Here is a 20,948-nt window from a genome sequence, read left to right as displayed (position 1 = left end):
ATATGACCCATCTTGTACAAGACATGTACTCTCTCATGATGCAGGACATTAGTATTAGGCTTGATATGAACATGTTTTTGTGAACCAGCAATTACCCTTCAGATTAAAAGAAAATTTTTGATAAGCGCAGCTATGTTTTGTCTGCCACAATGTTGAGTAGCCGAGAAGAATATTTGAACTGGTCGGAGCAGCTTAAGGCTTTTGAAATGAATGTCTAGACAGAATAAATAAAATAGTGAATGGCACCTCTGGAAAGTTTGATATGTAGCCTGTTAAGTTATCATGTATGGAACATCATCTGAAATATATTGGATGTATTCAAGAGGTAAGGCTAGTTAATTAAATTTGTCTTTAGCGGTTGGAAAGCTTGGCTTATTAGATTCCTGACTTATCTAGACTTTGTTAACCCAAAGTCATTATCACCTGCTGGATCTTTATCCTTGGTACAACTTGGAGATTGTACTAATATTATTGCAAGTCATAGTAGAAAAAATAAATTCATTTACATATACCACTTTTTTTCTTATATATGTGTAATGCTGCAGACTCGTAAGGATGGAACATTGATGACCCTTGCCGAAAGTAAGAAGTTATCACAATTGACTGCTGATAATGCTCAGTGGGAAGACCGACAGCTATTGAGATCGGGGGCTGTTAGAGGAACAGAGGTGCAGATTGACTTTGAGGATGAGGATGAGCGCAAAGTCATCCTTTTAGTTCATGGTATGCTGAAGTTAGATCTAATTGTTCTACAGTATTACTCTGTAATGTCTTTATCATTACCATTGATGCTATGTTCCAGTGAGTACCTCGGTGTCCTATTCTGTCATGAAGGAGGAATATGAAGTTGATAATGAACTCTTAGGATGATGTTTGTTGTTCATGCTATAGATTTTGGGCCACAAGTTCTAGTGCGGTGTCTACGGTAATCACATTATAATCAGACTCATATTTGTGCTTACAAAAGGATTTTGCATAAATTAAAGAAAAATTTCTTATATATCAAGTCCGATAATTTTCTATTATTGCACATTTTTCCTGTTCAACTGTGGTGATTATTTTGGCATAACAAACCTGTGGATTATGTACCATGATTTGTTATCACATATCTTACCAAAAATTAAGATAATATTAGAATCCTAATCTAATTTAAAGATACCCAAATCTATTAAAAAAAGAGGATTATTTACCAAGATTTGGTATCGCATATCTTATAAAAAGTAAGGATAACATTATAATCATAATATAACCTAAATATATCGAAATATGGTAAAAAAATCATTTCTATACATTTTAATGAAAATAATTTTGTAATACCTAGAAAATAGAAAAAAATCATTTCTCAAATTTGACCAGCAAATATCTGTAAGATAAATAAATTTCCAAAAGGATTTATGTGGTGAAATGTGCAATTTGTTTCTGTGATAAACGTAACTAGCTGTTTGAGAGCTTATATAAGAGAAGTCTCACTTGTTTCTAAGATATTTTGAATGTCATTTGCATTCTTTAAAGTATACAATACCTATGCCAGAAGCAAGCTACCCTTTTGTTTAAGAAGTCTACTGGGAAGTGTTGTAAATACAAGCAGTTTCTTGAGAGATCCTGAAGGGCCATCATTGATAGACAAGATAAAAGACTTGAATAATAGAAATTGTCCTGCGTTAGACTTATCTGATATTCCATCATCTATGATAAATATCCATGCGTCATGAAAAAATGCTGGTCTTTCAGAGAGATGTTTTTTGTTTCCACTGTTTTGAGTGAGTCAAATTTTATATAAATACCAAGTTTGTTTGGAGGAATCCTAACTTATCTTTGATGAAGTAAAAAAAAAAACTCTTAGTGATGAATCCTCTAGACTGAAGTTCTATTTTTGCAAAAGGTTGCTTGTGCTTTTTGCTCAAAACTTCCTCTGTGCACATACTGATATGTGTGTTAATTGACATGTTCTGGCAAAACATGGTTAGACAGTTTGCCATTTTCACCCATTTTATGTTACCCTTATCTTACTGTTCTAGTTGATAGGCATGACAATATGAAGTTGCAACAAAGATGGTGCTTGTTTGGTCCTTATGAATTGTATTACCAAGTGGCTGAAGTTACTGAGCACCTGTTCCAACTTTTTGCAGATACAAAGCCCCCTTTCCTGGATGGTAGGGTGGTATTCACAAAACAGGCTGAACCTGTAATGCCTATTAAAGATCCCACATCAGATATGGCCATAATTGCTCGTAAAGGTTCTGCTCTGGTTAGGGAAATTCATGAAAAGCAGAGTATGAATAAGTCACGCCAACGGTTTTGGGAGCTGGCAGGATCAAAACTTGGTGACATTCTAGGGGTCCAGAAGACAACTGAGCAGGTTAGTATTTGTGATATAATCGAATCGATCGTAATAAAACATCTTATGATGATGATAGTCTAATAAGAAAATAACTCTAAGTGGTGTAGCCAGCTTAGACATGAAGAATCATCTAACAAGCATTCAATGTAATTGGCTGACATCATCTATGACCTACGAGCGAGTGGTTGAAAATGAATACCAATGGATAGGCTAAAGAGTTTTTGGACGAGTCGGAGAGAGTAAGCTTACGACAAGGAGTCTACTGGCAGTTGGTATCTGTTAACAGAATATGATAGTTAGATAAATGGGTATTGAACCACTTTTCACGGTTTTAGTATATTTTTCGTCCTCTTAATCTGCAATTGGAGGAGGGTAACCGTACCATCAGGTCTTCGGACCTTCTGCACCAGCCACCGTGGAATTAATAAGACGTCACCAGCCACCGTGGAATTAATAAGACGTCACCAGCCATCGTGGAATTAATAAGATGTCGAGTGAGGATCATTTTCCAATGCTCCATGTGAATCGGAAGCGTCGATTCAGAGTTTGGTGACCGTCGGTGTCAATAAGATGATGGATGTTTGATCATTTTTACACACATCTAGTTAGTTGACTGTACTCAAAATTGCATTATTTATACGTGTAGATCACGTGATCAGGTCCAATGAATTGGATTCTTCTGTATTGTCTGGGGACTGCGGCATAGTGGTCTAGTATATCCATAGTCGATGAGTCGAATGAATTATTATGGAAATAATAATTCATTAAGCTAGAAGGAGTTCTGATAGGTATGACTCACGACCAGCTCGATATTGGACCTAGAGGGAGCATCTATCTTATTGGATATCCAATAAGCCCATGAATTATTGGATCCTATGGATGAGATCTAATAAAAGCCTATGATAGATTATTAAATATATAGATATACTAATCTAAAAAGGTTTGGGTAATTGGATGCAGATCCAATACTCAATAGGGGAGGATTCATTAGGGTTTGATAGGGACTTCTATTTAGTTTTGAGTTTTGAGGAGTGTCGCAATTTTGCTGTGTGAATCACTCCTAGAGAGGAGGGCGCTTGACCCTCCTTCACCCTCTCCTAAAGATCTATCTATTATATATTAATTTTAAATTTTACGAATTTTTACGCATCAATCGCACGATAACGAAAAAACATATGAGGAATTAATGATTTTATTTTTTATTCTTTCGTTACACATGTGATTTCGCCTTAAAGATTTTTCAAGACTATTCGTACGAGTCAGATTATTCGTACGATAGATTTATTTTAAAATATTTATTTTATGTTTCGGCGAACCTTCCGCCACAATCGACACAGAACCGACAAGACTCAAAAGAGATGAGTAAACTGCTGCCCTTATTTATAGGCTTAAAGGAAGGCCGGAAGCTACGCTCCGCGGTGTAGGCTTCATTACTGTTGCAGCGGCTTATGATTGGAATAGGATCTTTGAGCGAGCAACGTCCGATTCTCAAGAAACGACGGACTGCTGCGAAAGGCACCTACAAGAAGAAAGAGGCCTTAGATCGCCCCTGCAGAACCGCGCTCAATCAAAGAAGAAATCAAGAAAGAAGTAAGCATACGGGGCTAGTACTTTTTCTAAGCTTACGGGGCAGCGCTGCCATCTGCGTGCAGGCAGGCACGGCGGCCACCTGCGCGCGGGCGCAGCCCTAGCGGGCGGCGCTGGCCAGCTGGTGCGGCGCCGCCCGTGGGCAGAGGCGCCGCGAGGCAGCGGCTCCTGCGGGTGCCGCGCCCGCGGTGGCGCCCACCTGCAGGGGCGGCGCCGCCCCCGCCCCCCGCCCCCCGGCCCCTGCAGTGGCCGCCGCCGGCAACACAGAAGGGGAGAGGGTTAGGGTTTTCTGGGCAAAAGACAGTTTTACCCTTCGAAATTTGAGAAATTTCGGTTCTATCCTTTGTCCAAATTACGAAAATACCCCTCAGACGAACTATCGTGATGCATGGAGATTTTGAGAGGGTTAAGTTTTTATGATATCATCTTTTGTTCTTGAGTGATTTTGAGGAAAAAAAACACTTGGTTGGATTTGTTTGAAGGGGTCATTCATAAGAATATAGAATATTTCTCTTTACTCGTTTGAAAATTTATTTATTTTTTGATAATTTGTTGTTACTTAACATTTATGGTTCTTTCTGCTTTCTAATTGAATGCTATTGTATCATAATTATATGCAGATAGTATCCGTTTCACATCACAAGTAGCGTGTGGAAGAACTATTATGGAGGTGAGCTTTAAATTAATATTCAGCTTTTATTAAACTGTTATTAATTATCCAGTCCATTTCTTTTCATGGTTTAACATACATTCTCCTATGATCTTGTGTTTTTTATCGGTATACTTCTGACTAGACAACTTCATTTGCATTTGCATGTGCACCATTTGATCAATGTAGGAAGTGAAAAAGGTTATCGATATAAACTCAACAACCACTATCTTGGAAAAATAGAGTTTGTTATCCTGCTAGACCGTGGATGTGGTCAGGAAGTGTGGAGGCTCTTGGGGCTGAATAAAGTAGAACAACATGATAATGTTGGTTTAAATGATACTATGTAAGATCAAAATTGTATGCAGCTTTTTCGAGAATATTCTTTTGGGGATCATGTGCATGTAGTTCTTTACTTGTATTGGTTTGCTTCTATAGAGTTTGTTTCAGTTGGTTTTTGTTTAGGAATAATGCATTTTTACTAAAACCAAAGCCGAGATTAGCGACATGTATGTGGTGGCTGGAAAGTGAGAACAGTATGTATGCTAAGATTGGGACTCGATGACGGAAGAAAGTATGAAGGAATTGCTTGTTGTCTGGTTGGTATGGTACAATGTCTTGCCATGCATTTCCTTTGCTGGTTCAGGCATATATCATGTCATACTAGAAATAAGTAGCAGGCCTAATCTATCTTCGTAGAAAAAAGTTGTTACCGTGCTCGCTGTTAAAACTAGGTATTTTTTTGGGTTTAGGGTGTGCATGTTAGCACCAAAATCTTATCATGCCGGCTTATATGAATTCTGTGCATATCAAAATGGGTAAATGCAAATTGTTAGTTTTTTATGTTCTTTTTGATGTGCGCTTAAGTAAGCATGGATGGCCATCCTAAATATTATACTTGCATAGTTCTGTTTAACCATGTTATATCAACTATATCTCTTGTGTAGAAATATAGCCTCAAGCCTTCAACCTTCTTAAGAATTATATAATGTTCTATTTTGCAAGTGATGAGCCACATCTAGTCGAGTTGGCAAGAATGCCTAATAAAGAGAGCCAAAAGCCACCTGCTCTCGGAGATCTCCTTTGGGGTCCACCTTAAAAGGTCAAAATTGTGCAAGGTTTACCGTAGAGCCGACATATCTTTGCGGGCCACAGTATCTGTAGCTGTGATGAGGCCACATTTAGTTCCATATTAGTTGAAGAGTTGGAGAGCCAATGCCTAGGACAAAGCTGAAGGCTGCTCCTCTCTCAAAGGTGCCTTTTGGGATCTACACCATTCGAGGCCCACCGTAAGCAAGTAATTCCTCGTGGGCTAGTAAGTCTGCAAAGACGATGGGTGGTCTATGATAGACCTTATTAACAAGATGCTGGTTGGGTTGAGTTTCTTTAAGTGCTTTTGTAGTGAAGATCAGTGATTGGGAGCATCATTTGTACCACTTTACTGTTCTTTTTTCATTTTTCTGCACATATTTTATATCTCGTTATATTAGAAAAGCAGAAGAGAATGAGATGATTAGATATTACAAATTACTAAGTCTCTAGGACCAAAATTCCAAAGGTAACTCAGATAAATATCGTCTTTATCGTCATCACCATGTAACTAACATTTTCTAATCAAATTGTTGATTAATGATTATTTGATGTTAAAAATGAAATAAGCTTTGGTATATTGTGATGATCTGTTCTATTTTTAGTATATATTAACATGCACTATCTTAATATGTTCGAAAGGTCTCTTCGTCTAGAAGCTCTAGGAGCATTCATTCTCGCAGTTCAGATAATTACGAGAGGAGTGAGAAACAAAGGTATCGCAGTGTTGAATATGGCAGAAGAGATGAACACGGGAGATCCAGATATACTACGGATTATAGCAGGAAGAGGAGTCGGCACGAACAGACTTCAAACACTCCTTGTAAGTTTGATCTTTTGATTGAATGTGGTTTATTCAGTTGTCTACATGGTTTTTTTATTTGAGCTAATGAGACCTATAATTCCCAGCTAGGTCAGGCTGGGATGACGGGAGGTGGGAATGGGAAGATACTCCACGTCGAGGTTCTAGGGACAACTATTCTGTGTCTCACAGATATCGACCTTCACCCTCTCCAATGTTGGCAGGTGCCTCACCTGATGCATGGCTTGTGTCCCCGTGGCTGGGCGGTAATACACCTCGTCCTGCAGGCAAGTATGACAAAATAAGTCAGATTTTAGTTATTATATCATTTACTTGAAAATCTCTTTCTTTTACCTTTATTTGTACTATCACTAGAAGCTTTGATGATAAAAATGACCATTGGGACTACAGGTTCTCCATGGGATAGTGTAGCTCCCTCTCCAACACCAATACGTGCCACAGGCTCCTCAAAAAGATCTGATTCGTCTCAGAGTGGAAAACATCGGCTACATTTTACTGTTGCAGCTGATTCAGAGGTACCTGTATAGGGTTTCTATTTTCTATTTAATTCTAATAAGTACAGTGCTATATGGTTCCTGGCATTGTGTTCTCAGTTTTGCATGTGCCTGTATGATGGGTTTTTTTTCCTAGAATATATTAGCATCAAAAACAGAACTTTGGGAAATTAAGGTAGAGTTGCACATATTGATAAATGCCCAAAACATTTAAAGCTAGAAGTAGCACCTCAATCAAGCTTTTAATATTAATCCGGCCAATCATGATAAATGCTTCTTGTCTCTAGTTGCTTGTTTAACCATGGCCATTAAGCTCTAGACTATGATTAATATAAATGGAAGAGACTAACTTGAATTTTGACGAATGAGATGCCAGCTATTTCCTTGCATTAGTTTGCTCTGTATGCATATTTATCTCTGAATTCCAATTTGTATGTGGTTAGTTTTGTTATTTGATGATTGTATAACCTTATAGACCTGAGGGCAGTCTTATATTGACTGTGATGTCCAGATGAATGTCTTTTGTTCTTGTAGCTTGGTTCATGCACTATAAACAGTAGAGACTCTTATTCATGATGCAATTAACTACGTTTTGTGTCAATCTTTATTGTATGTAATTGTGCAGATTACATAATGTCTTACAAATTAGGAGCAGGACTAGGTTTTGTGTTGTAGGATAGTTGGATAATTGGATCAATATTGGCTGAGGGTGATCTGATTTATTCCGAGAAATTGGGTATTTAGATAAATTGACTGGGATCAGACATTTCCATTATTGGTTTATCCTAGCACATCCCAACCCATTAAGTCTTGGAATCTTGCCATTTGACCGAGAGAATGAGAGAATATAACTGAGACGAGGAAGAAGAGAGGGAAAAGGGAGGGGAGATTGTGAGGGAAGAGAGGGCACCTAGAAGAAGAAATTTTGCAGAGGAATACAAGACAAGAAAGAGGGAGGCAGACTTAGCGCAATAGAGGGAGGAGAAAGAGTGCCCCTCCCTTTTGGGCCCCAAAACTGGAAAGACTGACAGATTTAGGAATCTCACTTAAATTTTTGTATCTTGGATTATTGATTGGATTTTTGGATTTAGACCAGATTCAACATGCTGTTTATATTCCACAGAGAATGGATTAGACTCCAGTGTCTACATGTTACCTACTACTATCGTTATGATGATGACATAATTTAACTGGACCTGTTAACAACAGTGAGTATAATAGTAATTGTTGTATGTTATATTGCATTTTCTGAAGTTAAGCGTTACAAAGTGCCAATTCACATTTAAAGAATTTAGTAGTAATTAATTGCTACAAAGATTTCAATCTTATTTTGATTTTAATTTATTTTTTATTTTTACATAGTATTGCTGGAATAATTTTTAACATATCTTTTAAATATTTTAAAATGATATAAAACTTTTAAATATTAATTTTTTATTTTTAGTTTTTGCAATATTGTTTCAACATTTTCAACATTTTCTATTTATATTATTTTCTTTATTAACTTGTTTAATAAAATTTATATTTGCAAAACATTTTCAGTTTTTAGGAAAACAAAACCCCTTCAGGATTTATCAGTAATTTAAAGGTAATGAATAATATAACACACGGCACTTTGTGTTTCTTTGGATATTATATTCATATATTAACTATAAATAAGATGCATCAGCTAATTTGTTATTTGTCATGCTGTATTTTCTTATGAAATATAGTAATTTAGAGTAACTTCATTACAAATTAATATATGATATGCAACATTATTTTTATGATGTCTTTGGTCTATTTTTTCTAATTCCTCTCATTTTCCTTATTTTATAAAATTTGAAATTTAGAGATTTTTTTGTTTCTCGATTCTGATTTCTCTTATATGACTGGTCCAACCAATGCTATGTTTTTGCAATTGACTGATCCACATACTGATTCTGATTTATGACCTATGTTTTGATATAAAGCTTCAGAATTATCTGGTAGAAAGAGTTGCATGCATTAGAAGAGCACATGCGATTTAGAGGAATGAATATGATTATTGCAAATGAGTAGCGCAAATACGTTATGAGGACTTTCTTCTGAAATAGGTCTTTAATATATAGGAATCTGTTATAAGTCTTTAGTTTTCTTAAAATCATCCAGTGGGTTCTCTTGCATCATTTTCTAGCTGTTTGCCAAATTGTCAATTTGGAAAGAACAGAATGGTGGTGTTATGCAACAAAAAGAACCATCTAAAGTAGATATCAGAAACTAAAAGGGGCATCATGACTACTCCGTTGGAACATTGCGACTCCCTCTCTGCTGGAACAAATGGTTGGTTCTTGATTGAGTTCCAATTTATTTGTGTTGCAGATCTCCACTTCGCCTGTTCTAGTATAAGCAAATGCCACGCATCATAGTTTCACCAGGTGGGTCTCACCAGGCTGTTAATTTCATGAAAAGCAATTGAGAATTGAGATCGTGTGTCAGATTTATTTCATCAAGGAACATTGTTGTAATTAATACAAAACACCTTTGAGCCACCTGAAGAAAAACACTATAGAGCACTGACCAACCATGCGGTTTTAAGATATGCTAGATCTATTGCTGCATGCTTTATTGGTCAGTAATTACAACTAGGATAATCCAGTGAGATATACATTTCCCTTTCAAAATTTTTCTTATTCGGTGGCTAGTTATGGCATGACATGAATGGTTTTTATGCAACAATGATACCTTGGAGATGAATCTGTACTATGAGGTTGGTGGAATAGATTCTTCGTATCCTGGTTAGGTGTTCGGATAAATATAGCTTGTGGGTGGATATGTATAATGGATTTTGTGGTTCTATTAGTTGCATACTGTCAACTTGTTGGCATGATGTTTTAACTTGCATTGTGCTGTTGCCATCCTGACAACATGCTGTTACAAGTCACATCCTTTGGTTCCGTTTAGGCACAAGAAAGGTTTTCCAATAAAAAGAAAATGGCTTACCATAAAAAACCTTTCGAGAAAAGAATTTTGAACAAATAACACCCCCATGGTTATTTTTCTTTTCATGACTCCTGTACAAGGCAACAAGCTTCAGACGATTAGCAACTAAGTTAAAGCTGTGCCTTGAGACGAACATTGTTACCATATTTTTATATAATTCTTTGTGAAAGGGACATGTCAACCAGCTTGGCATCGCAGATTTTAGCGTTAAATACTTGATTGTTGCATCGTCTAATAGGTTCAGCGATACCAAGTTGAAATCTGGTAATGTTGTTTGCTATGCATTTCACTGGCTCTGTTACTAATTCATGCCTAATTACTCCCAAGGGAATATTGTCCATTTTTGGTTGCCATATCATTATTTATTAAGTTAATGTAGCCTCATTTATACATGGTGAGAAAACCATACCATTTGTCTTCATTATTATGACCTTCTAGCTTCTGCTTCATTCTCCTATGTGCTTTGTTTTTAGTATTCTTTGATTCTTAGTTATTTTTTAATGAATTCAAAGGCTTATCTGCGCTTGTTTGTTCATTGGTTTATCTGCCATACCAGGAAAATGAAGCAGCTGAAAGCACCTTAACCACATTTAAGCCTTATGAGATCACAGAGGAAATGCGCCAAGAGATGGATTACAATGCTGACCGAGCATGGTAGGTGCTTGTTTATGAACCTTTCTTTTGACTGAAATCAAAGTGTTATAAACTTGTCTTGAAAATGTTACTCCGACATTCAATTTAATCAACTTATCTTTTCTAAGATTTTTACTGAAAACAAGGATTGAGCACCTTTTATTTTCTATAATTTTGACGTATTGCTTCTTGTACATAATCCTTTGGGGCTTAATGAATGGTATGTCATGAAAGTATCAATTGCGCTCTAAGTCCCTTGATGTTTTTTTTGTAGGTACGACAGAGATGAACATAACACAATGTTTGATGGTGATAGCTCGTCATTGTTTGGTGGGGATGATGCTTCTTATAAAAAGAAAGAAGCATCACTGGCAAAGAAACTGGTATAATATATCATTGCCTCTTCCATTCCTGATACCGAAATAATGTAGTTTTAGCAATATAAGCTTCCATATTATTTTTGCTCTATAAATTTATATCTCTTCATGTTAGCTTGCAATTAGAAGCACAAATGATTTTTGTTGGAAGTACTTCAATGTGAGTTCAGCCAATTAGTTTTGGTAAAAGTGAGGCTAGTAGCACATACTCCTGGGTAGCATGGTGATACTTGCATTTTGGATCTTCAGTTAATACCACTAATGCAATTATAAACTTCACAAAATGAAGCCAGGTTTTTCTTTTATTTTTGCTTGGATGGTTTAAATGGTTTTTTTCTGAGAAAGATTACCTTTTGCATTTTCACTGTGGAGTTTGTTGGTCACATTGGATTTGCAATTTGTCATGAGTTTAACAAGCAAATTTTTTTTACTTGGCTCTCCTCTGGGACCTGGTTTAGTCGTCTATTGATCTGCTTTTTGTCGAAAGGTTCAATGGGTTTACTTTTCTTTTTGCTTGGGAGGTTAAATGATTTTTATTTTCCTTGATGAAGGTCATTACCTGTTGTATTTTCATGATGAAGTTTGTTGGTCACATTGGAGTTGCATTTGTTACAAGTTAAAAAGCAATTGTTTTACTTGGCTCTCCTTCACGACCTGGTATAGTAGCCTTATGGTTGGCTTTTTTGTTGAAAGTGCATTTGAGTTCAAGTCTATCTCAAGTCCAGGTAAATTTAGATTTAGTCTATGGATGAGGTTGGGTCCTAATTAATTGTATCAAGTTATTTTTTTTCTGTCTTTCAGAATTTTCATTTTTAATTTATTAGTATTTGTTGTGAAAAGGGATTGAGACTATTTTAGTTATTTTAGGATTCTAACCTTGGTTTCTGGTGAAATATTTGAAGTGCAGCTTTTGGTATGTGTAACTAATTAATTGTTATCCAAAATAAGCATCAAACTTATACTTGATGGATGTAGCAATAATACATCATATCAGCCTTTGATATGACAGTATTAAAGATTATGGCTTGGGAGAAAGAAGAAAATAAGAAATACAAGCAGTCAATTGTAATCTTTATTGTCTTTCTGATCTATATCGAGATTTAATTTTTATTATACTACTTAGGAGAAATGTATGTTGTATCGAGTTATGAAATTAATATATAAGTTTTCCCTAAAGTATGACATGGTCATCCTTTTTCCCTGCTTATAAGATTCATCTTGTTTCTGATCTGGCCTTTTACCTTGTTCACATTCGCTCTGTTTTATACACCTCTTACATCTGTGCTTGCTTCACTCATAATAATTTGACTGAAGCTTTTTTGGATTTTGATATTACTGATATGAAGTGGAAGGTTCTAGAATGCTCCCCATGCAGTTTCATGTTTCTGATTTTGATATTGCGGTGGTCGTATGACCCATCTTGTACAAGACATGTACTCTCTCATGATGCAGGACATTAGTATTAGGCTTGATATGAACATGTTTTTGTGAACCAGCAGTTACCCTTCAGATTAAAAGAAAATTATTTATAAGAGCAGCATGTTTTGTCTGCCACGATGTTGAGTAGCCGAGAAGAATATTTGAAATGGTAGGAGCAGCTTAAGGCTTTTGAAATGAATGTCTAGACAGAATAAATAAAATAGTGAATGGCACCTCTGGAAAGTTTGATATGTAGCCTGTTAAGTTATCATGTATGGAACATCATCTGAAATATATTGGATGTATTCAAGAGGTAAGGCTAGTTAATTAAATTTGTCTTTAGCGGTTGGAAAGCTTGGCTTATTAGATTCCTGACTTATCTAGACTTTGTTAACCCAAAGTCATTATCACCTGCTGGATCTTTATCCTTGGTACAACTTGGAGATTGTACTAATATTATTGCAAGTCATAGTAGAAAAAATAAATTCATTTACATATACCACTTTTTTTCTTATATATGTGTAATGCTGCAGACTCGTAAGGATGGAACATTGATGACCCTTGCCGAAAGTAAGAAGTTATCACAATTGACTGCTGATAATGCTCAGTGGGAAGACCGACAGCTATTGAGATCGGGGGCTGTTAGAGGAACAGAGGTGCAGATTGACTTTGAGGATGAGGATGAGCGCAAAGTCATCCTTTTAGTTCATGGTATGCTGAAGTTAGATCTAATTGTTCTACAGTATTACTCTGTAATGTCTTTATCATTACCATTGATGCTATGTTCCTGTGAGTACCTCGGTGTCCTATTCTGTCATGAAGGAGGAATATGAAGTTGATAATGAACTCTTAGGATGATGTTTGTTGTTCATGCTATAGATTTTGGTTCACAAGTTCTAGTGAGGTGTCTACGGTAATCACATTATAATCAGATTCATATTAGTGCTTACAAAAGGATTTTGCATAAATTAAAGAAAAAATTCTTATATATCAAGTCCGATATTTTTCTATTATTGCACATTTTTCCTGTTCAACTTTGGTGATTATTTTGGCATAACAAACCTGAGGATTATGTACCAAGATTTGTTATCACATATCTTACCAAAAATTAAGATAATATTAGAATCCTAATCTAATTTAAAGATACCCAAATCTATAAAAAATGGAGGATTATTTACCAAGATTTGGTATTGCATATCATATAAAAAGTAAGGATAACATTAGAATCATAATATAACCTAAATATATCCAAATATGGTAAAAAATCATTTCTATACATTTTAATGAAAATAATTTTGTAATACCTAGAAAATAGAAAAAAATCATTTCTCAAATTTGACCAGAAAATATCTGTAAGACTCAATGGAGACCTGACTAAGTGCAATTTGGCTTTGGGCTCAAATTGTTCTTCCTCATTTTTTATTACAATTTCACATTTTGTTAACATCTTCAGTTCTATTGTAAATTATGCGGATGTGCAATGCACTATACATTTTGTTACAGAAACCTAAGGTTGATGCTTCTTGTGCTAATTAATACTCGGAAAGAGTTGGGTTACAATTGTGAGAATTAACGTGCTAATGATTAACATTCACTATTTGTGTTTTAAGAATTTCAATTCCTTACTATGTTTCCAAAAGGATTTATGTTGTGAAATGTGCAATTTGTTTCTGTAATAAACGTAACTAGCTGTTTGAGAGCTTATGGAAGAGAAATGTCACTTGTTTCTAAGATATTTTGAATGTCATTTGCATTCTTTATAGTATACAATACCTATGCCAGAAGCAAGCTACCCTTTTGTTTAAGAAGTCTACTGGGAAGTCTTGTAAATATAAGCAGTTTCTTGAGAGATCCTGAAGGGCCATCATTGATAAAAAAGATAAAAGACTTGAATAATAGAAATTGTCCTGCGTTAGACTTATCTGATATTCCATCATCTATGATAAATATCCATGCGTCATGAAAAAATGCTGGTCTTTCAGAGAGATGTTGTTTGTTTCCACTGTTTTGAGTGAGTCAAATTTTATTTAAATACCATGTTTGTTTGGAGGAATCCTAACTTATCTTTGATGAAGTAAAAAAAAAAAAGAAAAAAAAACTCTTAGTGATGAATCCTCTAGACTGAAGTTCTATTTTTGCAAAAGGCTGCTTGTGCTTTTTGCTCACAACTTCCACCGTGCACATACTGATATGTGTGTTAATTGACATGTTCTGGCAAAACATGGTTATACTGATATGTGTGTTGTTTGGTCCTAATGAATTGTATTACCAAGTGGCTGAAGTTACTGAGCACCTGTTCCAACTTTTTGCAGATACAAAGCCCCCTTTCCTGGATGGTAGGGTGGTATTCACAAAACAGGCTGAACCTGTAATGCCTATTAAAGATCCCACATCAGATATGGCCATAATTGCTCGTAAAGGTTCTGCTCTGGTTAGGGAAATTCATGAAAAGCAGAGTATGAATAAGTCACGCCAACGGTTTTGGGAGCTGGCAGGATCAAAACTTGGTGACATTCTAGGGGTCCAGAAGACAGCTGAGCAGGTTAGTATTTGTGATCTTAGCTGATTAATTTTCTTGTCCATCTCCTTTGAATAACTCAACTTTCTCTGCCTCAAATATCAGATTGATGCAGATACTGCAGTGGTAGGAGAAGAAGGCGAAGTGGATTTTAAAGAGGAAGCCAAGTTTGCAAGGCATATGAAAGAGAAAGGTGAAGCAGTAAGTGAATTCGCCAAGTCGAAGTCCATTTCACAACAAAGGCAGTATCTTCCAATATATTCTGTTCGTGAGGAACTGTTGAAGGTCAATATCTATAAACGTATTGGTCAACATATTCACTTTGCACTCTGTAATGCATGCTTTGTTTGGTTCTCTTTAAACGTCATATCTTATTTTGTGTTTTCTGTTATATGTTGAATGAAATTAATGATTAAGGCTTTCCTAGGAAAACAAGTTAACACCAAAAGTTAACAACTCTCATCCCCCTCGCCACCTCTCACAACCATAGTCATCCATCCGAACCTAGATTGCTGCTCTTTGCTATCAGTATTCAAAGCAGCCATGCAAATGCTTTTCCCTCTCCTTACACTCTATTTGTCTTTTCTCATTCTGTTCCTGCGATAAACACGGACGGAGTGTGACCTACTAACTCAACACATGCTATCTCTATGATTCCTAACACACTTCTCATTTGATCTCTCTCTCTCTCTCTCTCTCTCTCTCTCTCCCCTCTGTCTTTTCTCCCTCTTCACTCAAACTACTACTCACCATTGCGTTGCACCGCTGAAGTTGAATACCGATTTCACATTCTTGCCCTTTCCCTGCCTCTTTTGTAATCCTTTCTCTGTCAGCTACTGACAACATTCGACTGCAATGGTGCTCAACAACCCTTTGTTTCTGTCACAAATTGTCTTTCCCTTCTCTGTTCTAGCTTCTCTCCCTTTTCTCTCACTTTCTTATTTTCCCTCACACCTTTCTCTCAGTTTCTCTCCCATTCTTCCTCTCGTTCTTTGTTTCTCATTAAAATGTTTAGCTTTATAATGGTACACATGAAATTAATTTTTTATTTTATACAAGGATACCAAAGGTATAAGTCCATTGACAAAATGGTACTGTACCGGTCCCGTAGATTACCAAAATCAATATCAGACCAGTTTTTAAAATATTTTCTAGCATTGTTGTTAGATGCATAGTTGATTTCTAGGACCACCAGTTATTTAAATGAGTGATTCCCAAATAACAATTCAACTACTCCCATATTACACATATCATGAATGAGGCTAAGATACCCTGCACTTGTAGCATGGCCCAGTACATTTGATATCCTTAGTAACTGTGCTATGTATTATTAAATTTGAGACATTACATGTTAGTTGTAACACCATTAAAAATTTTCCTCGTGTTGGCGATATCATTGTTGTTTTTGATATGTTCATGATTTCCTATGCAATTTTTTATCACTGTGCTTAATTCTTCTGCTTGCTCTACATTAGGTTGTTCGTGAAAATCAGGTAATAGTTGTAGTTGGAGAGACTGGTTCTGGGAAGACAACTCAATTGACACAGGTAACACCCACTTCCAATACTCTCTTTGATTTTATTCAACATATAAGCCGTTTATTGTTATGCTGATGATAAAGCTACCTGACAGTATCTTCATGAAGATGGATATACAAATGGTAGTATTATTGGTTGTACACAACCAAGACGTGTGGCTGCCATGAGTGTTGCTAAACGAGTCAGCGAGGAGATGGAAACAGAGTTGGGTGATAAAGTTGGTTATGCCATAAGATTTGAAGATGTCACTGGTCCAAATACTATAATAAAGGTTTTTTTTTTACCTTATTTGGAATTTCTTTACTTCATGTTCTTACTATTATTTTTATGCTTACTTCAAAGTCTAGAACTTCCGATGTTAATTTTTGTTCCATGGGCATCTTTAGTCCATTTTATTATGGTATTTGACATATTTAGTTCATTTTATTACAGTATTTGAAGTATTTAGATCATTTTATTATTGTCTTTGATATCTTTAGTTCCATGACAAAATTCACTCCTTGATTGCATTCCACTGTATATACAGTAGGTTTATTTCAAAATGTTAACTATTATGAATTGGTTTAGCAACTGCTATGGAATCTTATTAGGATTTCTCCTACTTAAGTTCTAGCTATATTCTTCTCTTGATTAATTCACTTATGCATTGGACTAATTGGCCTACTATTTAGGATCTTCTAGTAATTTCTGGTGATAAACTTAATTGTATCATTTATCTTAGATTGAAGTATACTCACCAGAATGTTATATTTTATTTGTGTAGTACATGACGGATGGGGTACTTCTGCGTGAAACATTGAAGGACTCTGATCTTGACAAATACCGGTATGCTTATTGTCCTTTTTTTTGTTTCTATTTTTGTTTTAAGAAGACTTATTTTCCACACTTTTTAGAATCGGTTGTTCTTATTCTATGATATGAAATTCCATAGAAAATTATCTTTAGCTTGCAGGATTATTTGTTTCTGCCATGATGTTTGGATATTCTTAAAATTTACTTCCTTTGTTCACGTCCATCAGATCAATAAGTAAATTGTCAAGTGCACTGGTAGAAGATGAAAAGAGGTTATGTCTATATGTGACAGTATTAAAAAGTCAAGGAGAACATAAAACTAACCTATTACCTGGTAAACTAAGACTCATTGCTGAGAATTATCTTTCACAACACTCTTCCATCACTGTTTAGTAAAGGACTTTTTCTTGTTATTTACTTTTAGGAGAAGTTGGAAATAGAACTATGCTTTTCCAAAGCATATTGGAGGAACATTTTAGAGTTTCTTACTTCTTTTTTATATGATCTTTCCTAATATTTAGCTTGAGGGGAAAAAGGATATTAGAACTATGCTTTCTGACAGAAGATGTAGAGATGGGCGGGGTTTTGGAAGATGAGGTGCCATTCTTTTTCATAGAATATCTTTCCTAATATTTAGCTTGAGGGGATTAAAGATCTTAGATTTATGCTTTCTCGCAGCAGATTTAGAGATGGGTTTTTGATTAAATGTTGACTATTAAATTAGATCATTGGGTATCTACTTTTGGAAGATACGCAAATAACCTGTCGGAACATACAATCAACAAATGATAATTGTAGTTATAAATTCTTACTGTTGCATCCTTCACCATGTCACTCCCCTTTATATGCTGTACCGCTGTAATCTTATGCTCACAGTTGTTCCAGAAAGTCATTCTTTCTAACTGTGGAAATTCAAGTCATTTGATCTCTTGTTCAGCTACCTTCATCAAACAGATATCATCGAGGTTTCTTGTTCAGCTACCTTTTTTGTTTTTGCGGTGGTCACCTACTGGTCAACCAGGATTGCTTGTCCTTGTTCTCCATTGGATCATCCAGAGATTTACTTCGTGGTGGATTTTTTCTTTTTCCTGGACATACTAACTGCAAGCTTGGATGGATTAGTTCTTGGTGTTCTTTTCTATGTCTAAAGCTTATGCTATCAGATAGTTTTGTTTTCTCCTTTGCTGCATGGTAGATAGTGTAAATTGACCCATAAAGCTATTTCTATTCATGATCTCATTGTTTTTCTGCTCTTCCTGTCCGACGAATCGAAGAGGATAGAGTCTCGTTATGTACAAGGGCTTTGAGTTATGCATTGATTTAAACTAAGTGATGTTATGTTGTCTTAGCTTGAAAAACTTCACTGTTTGCTAATGTTGATATTGGCAATAAAACAAATATTGTTTCTAGTTACTATATACATAACAGACTTTAGGTAGTTATGATCTTCGAATTGTTAAGAGGGAAAGATTCTTTGAATGTCTTTTGCTTGTTTTCTCAAACTTAATTTTTATGCTTTGTTTTTTGAGGCACAAAATTGTTAGGAAATCACATAGAACTTTGCTTTCATAACATGAACTGTTTTTGAACTTTGTGTATCCTGAGAAATACTTCTTTTTCCCAGAGTAATTATCATGGATGAAGCACACGAGAGATCACTGAGTACCGATGTTTTATTTGGTATACTGAAGAAGGTAGTTGCTAGGCGACGCGACTTCAAGCTTATTGTAACGTCTGCGACGCTGAATGCTAAAAAATTTTCCGACTTCTTTGGAGGGTAAGATGAGTCAGCTTTGTAAGCTAATACCTTTACTGATGACCCATTTATTTACTCTCTGCACTCCTGGCCAACCTAACCTTTTTCTCTCTATGTTCCAGTGTTCCGACTTTTCAAATCCCTGGAAGGACATTCCATGTAAATATCCTGTACAGCAAAACACCGTGTGAAGACTATGTTGAAGCTGCTGTTAAGCAGGCGATGACTATTCACATTACAAGCGCTCCTGGTGACATTCTCATCTTTATGACAGGGCAGGATGAGATTGAAGCTGCCTGCTATGCTCTTGCTGAGCGTATGGAACAGCTCATCGCATCCACAAGCAAAGCAGTCCCAAAGCTCTTGATATTGCCTATCTATTCTCAGTTGCCAGCTGATCTGCAAGCAAAGATCTTCCAGAAAGCTGAAGATGGTGCTCGGAAATGCATTGTTGCAACCAACATTGCAGAGACATCCCTTACAGTAGATGGTATCTTTTATGTCATAGACACAGGATATGGTAAAATGAAGGTTTACAATCCTAGAATGGGCATGGATGCTCTACAAGTGTTTCCAGTTAGCCGAGCAGCAGCTGACCAACGGGCTGGGCGTGCTGGCAGAACTGGTCCTGGCACTTGCTATCGGTTATTTACAGAGTCTGCGTATCAAAATGAGCTGCTTCCTAACCCTGTTCCAGAGATCCAGAGAACAAATCTGGGCAATGTGGTTTTGCTGCTTAAATCCTTAAAGATTGAAAATCTTTTGGATTTTGACTTCATGGATCCGCCCCCGCAGGAAAATATTCTCAATTCAATGTACCAGCTGTGGGTGTTGGGCGCCTTGAACAATGTTGGAAGCCTCACTGAGATTGGGTGGAAGATGGTGGAATTTCCCTTGGATCCACCGCTTGCGAAAATGTTGTTGATGGGGGAGCAGCTAGAGTGCATAAATGAGGTTTTAACAATCGTGTCTATGCTTTCAGTGCCTTCAGTTTTCTTCCGACCAAAGGATCGGGCAGAGGAGAGCGATGCGGCAAGGGAAAAATTCTTTGTTCCAGAATCTGATCACTTGACACTTCTCAATGTATACCAACAATGGAAAGCAAACCAATACCGTGGGGACTGGTGCAATGACCACTTCTTGCATGTGAAGGGCCTTAGGAAGGCAAGGGAAGTCAGATCCCAGCTGTTAGACATACTCAAGTCCTTGAAGATTCCCCTGACTTCATGTGGGATGGAGTGGGATGTGGTCAGGAAAGCAATCTGTTCTGCTTATTTCCACAATGCTGCCAGATTGAAAGGTGTGGGTGAATATGTGAATTGCCGGAATGGAATGCCCTGCCACCTGCATCCCAGCAGTGCACTGTATGGGCTTGGATACACTCCAGATTACGTGGTTTACCATGAACTTGTACTGACCACAAAGGAGTATATGCAATGTGTGACTGCAGTCGAGCCACATTGGCTGGCTGAGCTGGGACCAATGTTTTTCTCTGTTAAAGAGTCGGATACATCTATGCTTGAACACAAGAAGAAGCAGAAGGAAGAGAAGACTGCAATGGAGGAGGAGATAGAGAATCTGAGAAAAGAGCAAGCGGAAGCAGATAAGTTGAACGAGGCGAGGGAACGGGAGAAAAAGGCAAAACAGCAGCAGCAAGTCATCATGGTAGGTGTGCGGAAGGGCCCAAGGACGTATCTCAGACCGAATAAATAAGAGGCCTGAGAATTACTCTCATTGCTGGTCTCTTGTTTTTGTCAGGCCCGCAACAGATTTCTCTTTGAGAGCAAGGTGCTGAAAGCCTCTGCTTTACCTCATCAGTCGAACCGGACTAGTTGTTGCCCCTCGCCTCTAGCAATAATGGAAAGCGGGGGTCATCTCATTTACAGCTTTTCTTTTTCATTATCCTTATTTTATAAAATTTGAAATTTAGTGATTTTTTTGTTTCTCGATTCTGATTTCTCTTATGACTGG

General features: G+C 36.6%; 1 protein-coding gene across 4 annotated transcripts in view; it reads left to right on the top strand.

The window, feature by feature from the left end:
• The window catches only part of LOC103986559 (pre-mRNA-splicing factor ATP-dependent RNA helicase DEAH7), a 30,797-nt gene extending 9,856 nt beyond the window's left edge, over positions 1 to 20,941 (top strand). For 3 of the 4 annotated variants that reach the window (XM_065185862.1, XM_065185863.1, XM_065185861.1), the window contains exons 11-25: positions 546 to 723; positions 4,549 to 4,598; positions 6,309 to 6,489; positions 6,576 to 6,755; positions 6,880 to 7,004; positions 10,501 to 10,598; positions 10,852 to 10,960; positions 12,907 to 13,084; positions 14,686 to 14,915; positions 14,997 to 15,176; positions 16,367 to 16,438; positions 16,524 to 16,700; positions 17,193 to 17,254; positions 18,846 to 18,998; positions 19,100 to 20,941. In XM_065185862.1, the coding sequence (XP_065041934.1) occupies positions 546 to 723; positions 4,549 to 4,598; positions 6,309 to 6,489; positions 6,576 to 6,755; positions 6,880 to 7,004; positions 10,501 to 10,598; positions 10,852 to 10,960; positions 12,907 to 13,084; positions 14,686 to 14,915; positions 14,997 to 15,176; positions 16,367 to 16,438; positions 16,524 to 16,700; positions 17,193 to 17,254; positions 18,846 to 18,998; positions 19,100 to 20,690 (3,564 nt within the window). In that variant the 3' untranslated portion in view covers positions 20,691 to 20,941. The remainder of the gene's footprint in view (positions 1 to 545; positions 724 to 4,548; positions 4,599 to 6,308; positions 6,490 to 6,575; positions 6,756 to 6,879; positions 7,005 to 10,500; positions 10,599 to 10,851; positions 10,961 to 12,906; positions 13,085 to 14,685; positions 14,916 to 14,996; positions 15,177 to 16,366; positions 16,439 to 16,523; positions 16,701 to 17,192; positions 17,255 to 18,845; positions 18,999 to 19,099) is intronic. The other variant, XM_065185864.1, reaches the window with a different exon arrangement.
• The last annotated feature ends 7 nt before the right edge of the window (positions 20,942 to 20,948 follow it).

This window comes from Musa acuminata, chromosome BXJ1-6, assembly GCF_036884655.1.
Source record: "Musa acuminata AAA Group cultivar baxijiao chromosome BXJ1-6, Cavendish_Baxijiao_AAA, whole genome shotgun sequence".
NCBI lineage: Eukaryota > Viridiplantae > Streptophyta > Magnoliopsida > Zingiberales > Musaceae > Musa > Musa acuminata.
Note: the sequence above shows the minus strand (reverse complement) of the source record. Positions and strands in the feature narration are given on the sequence as shown.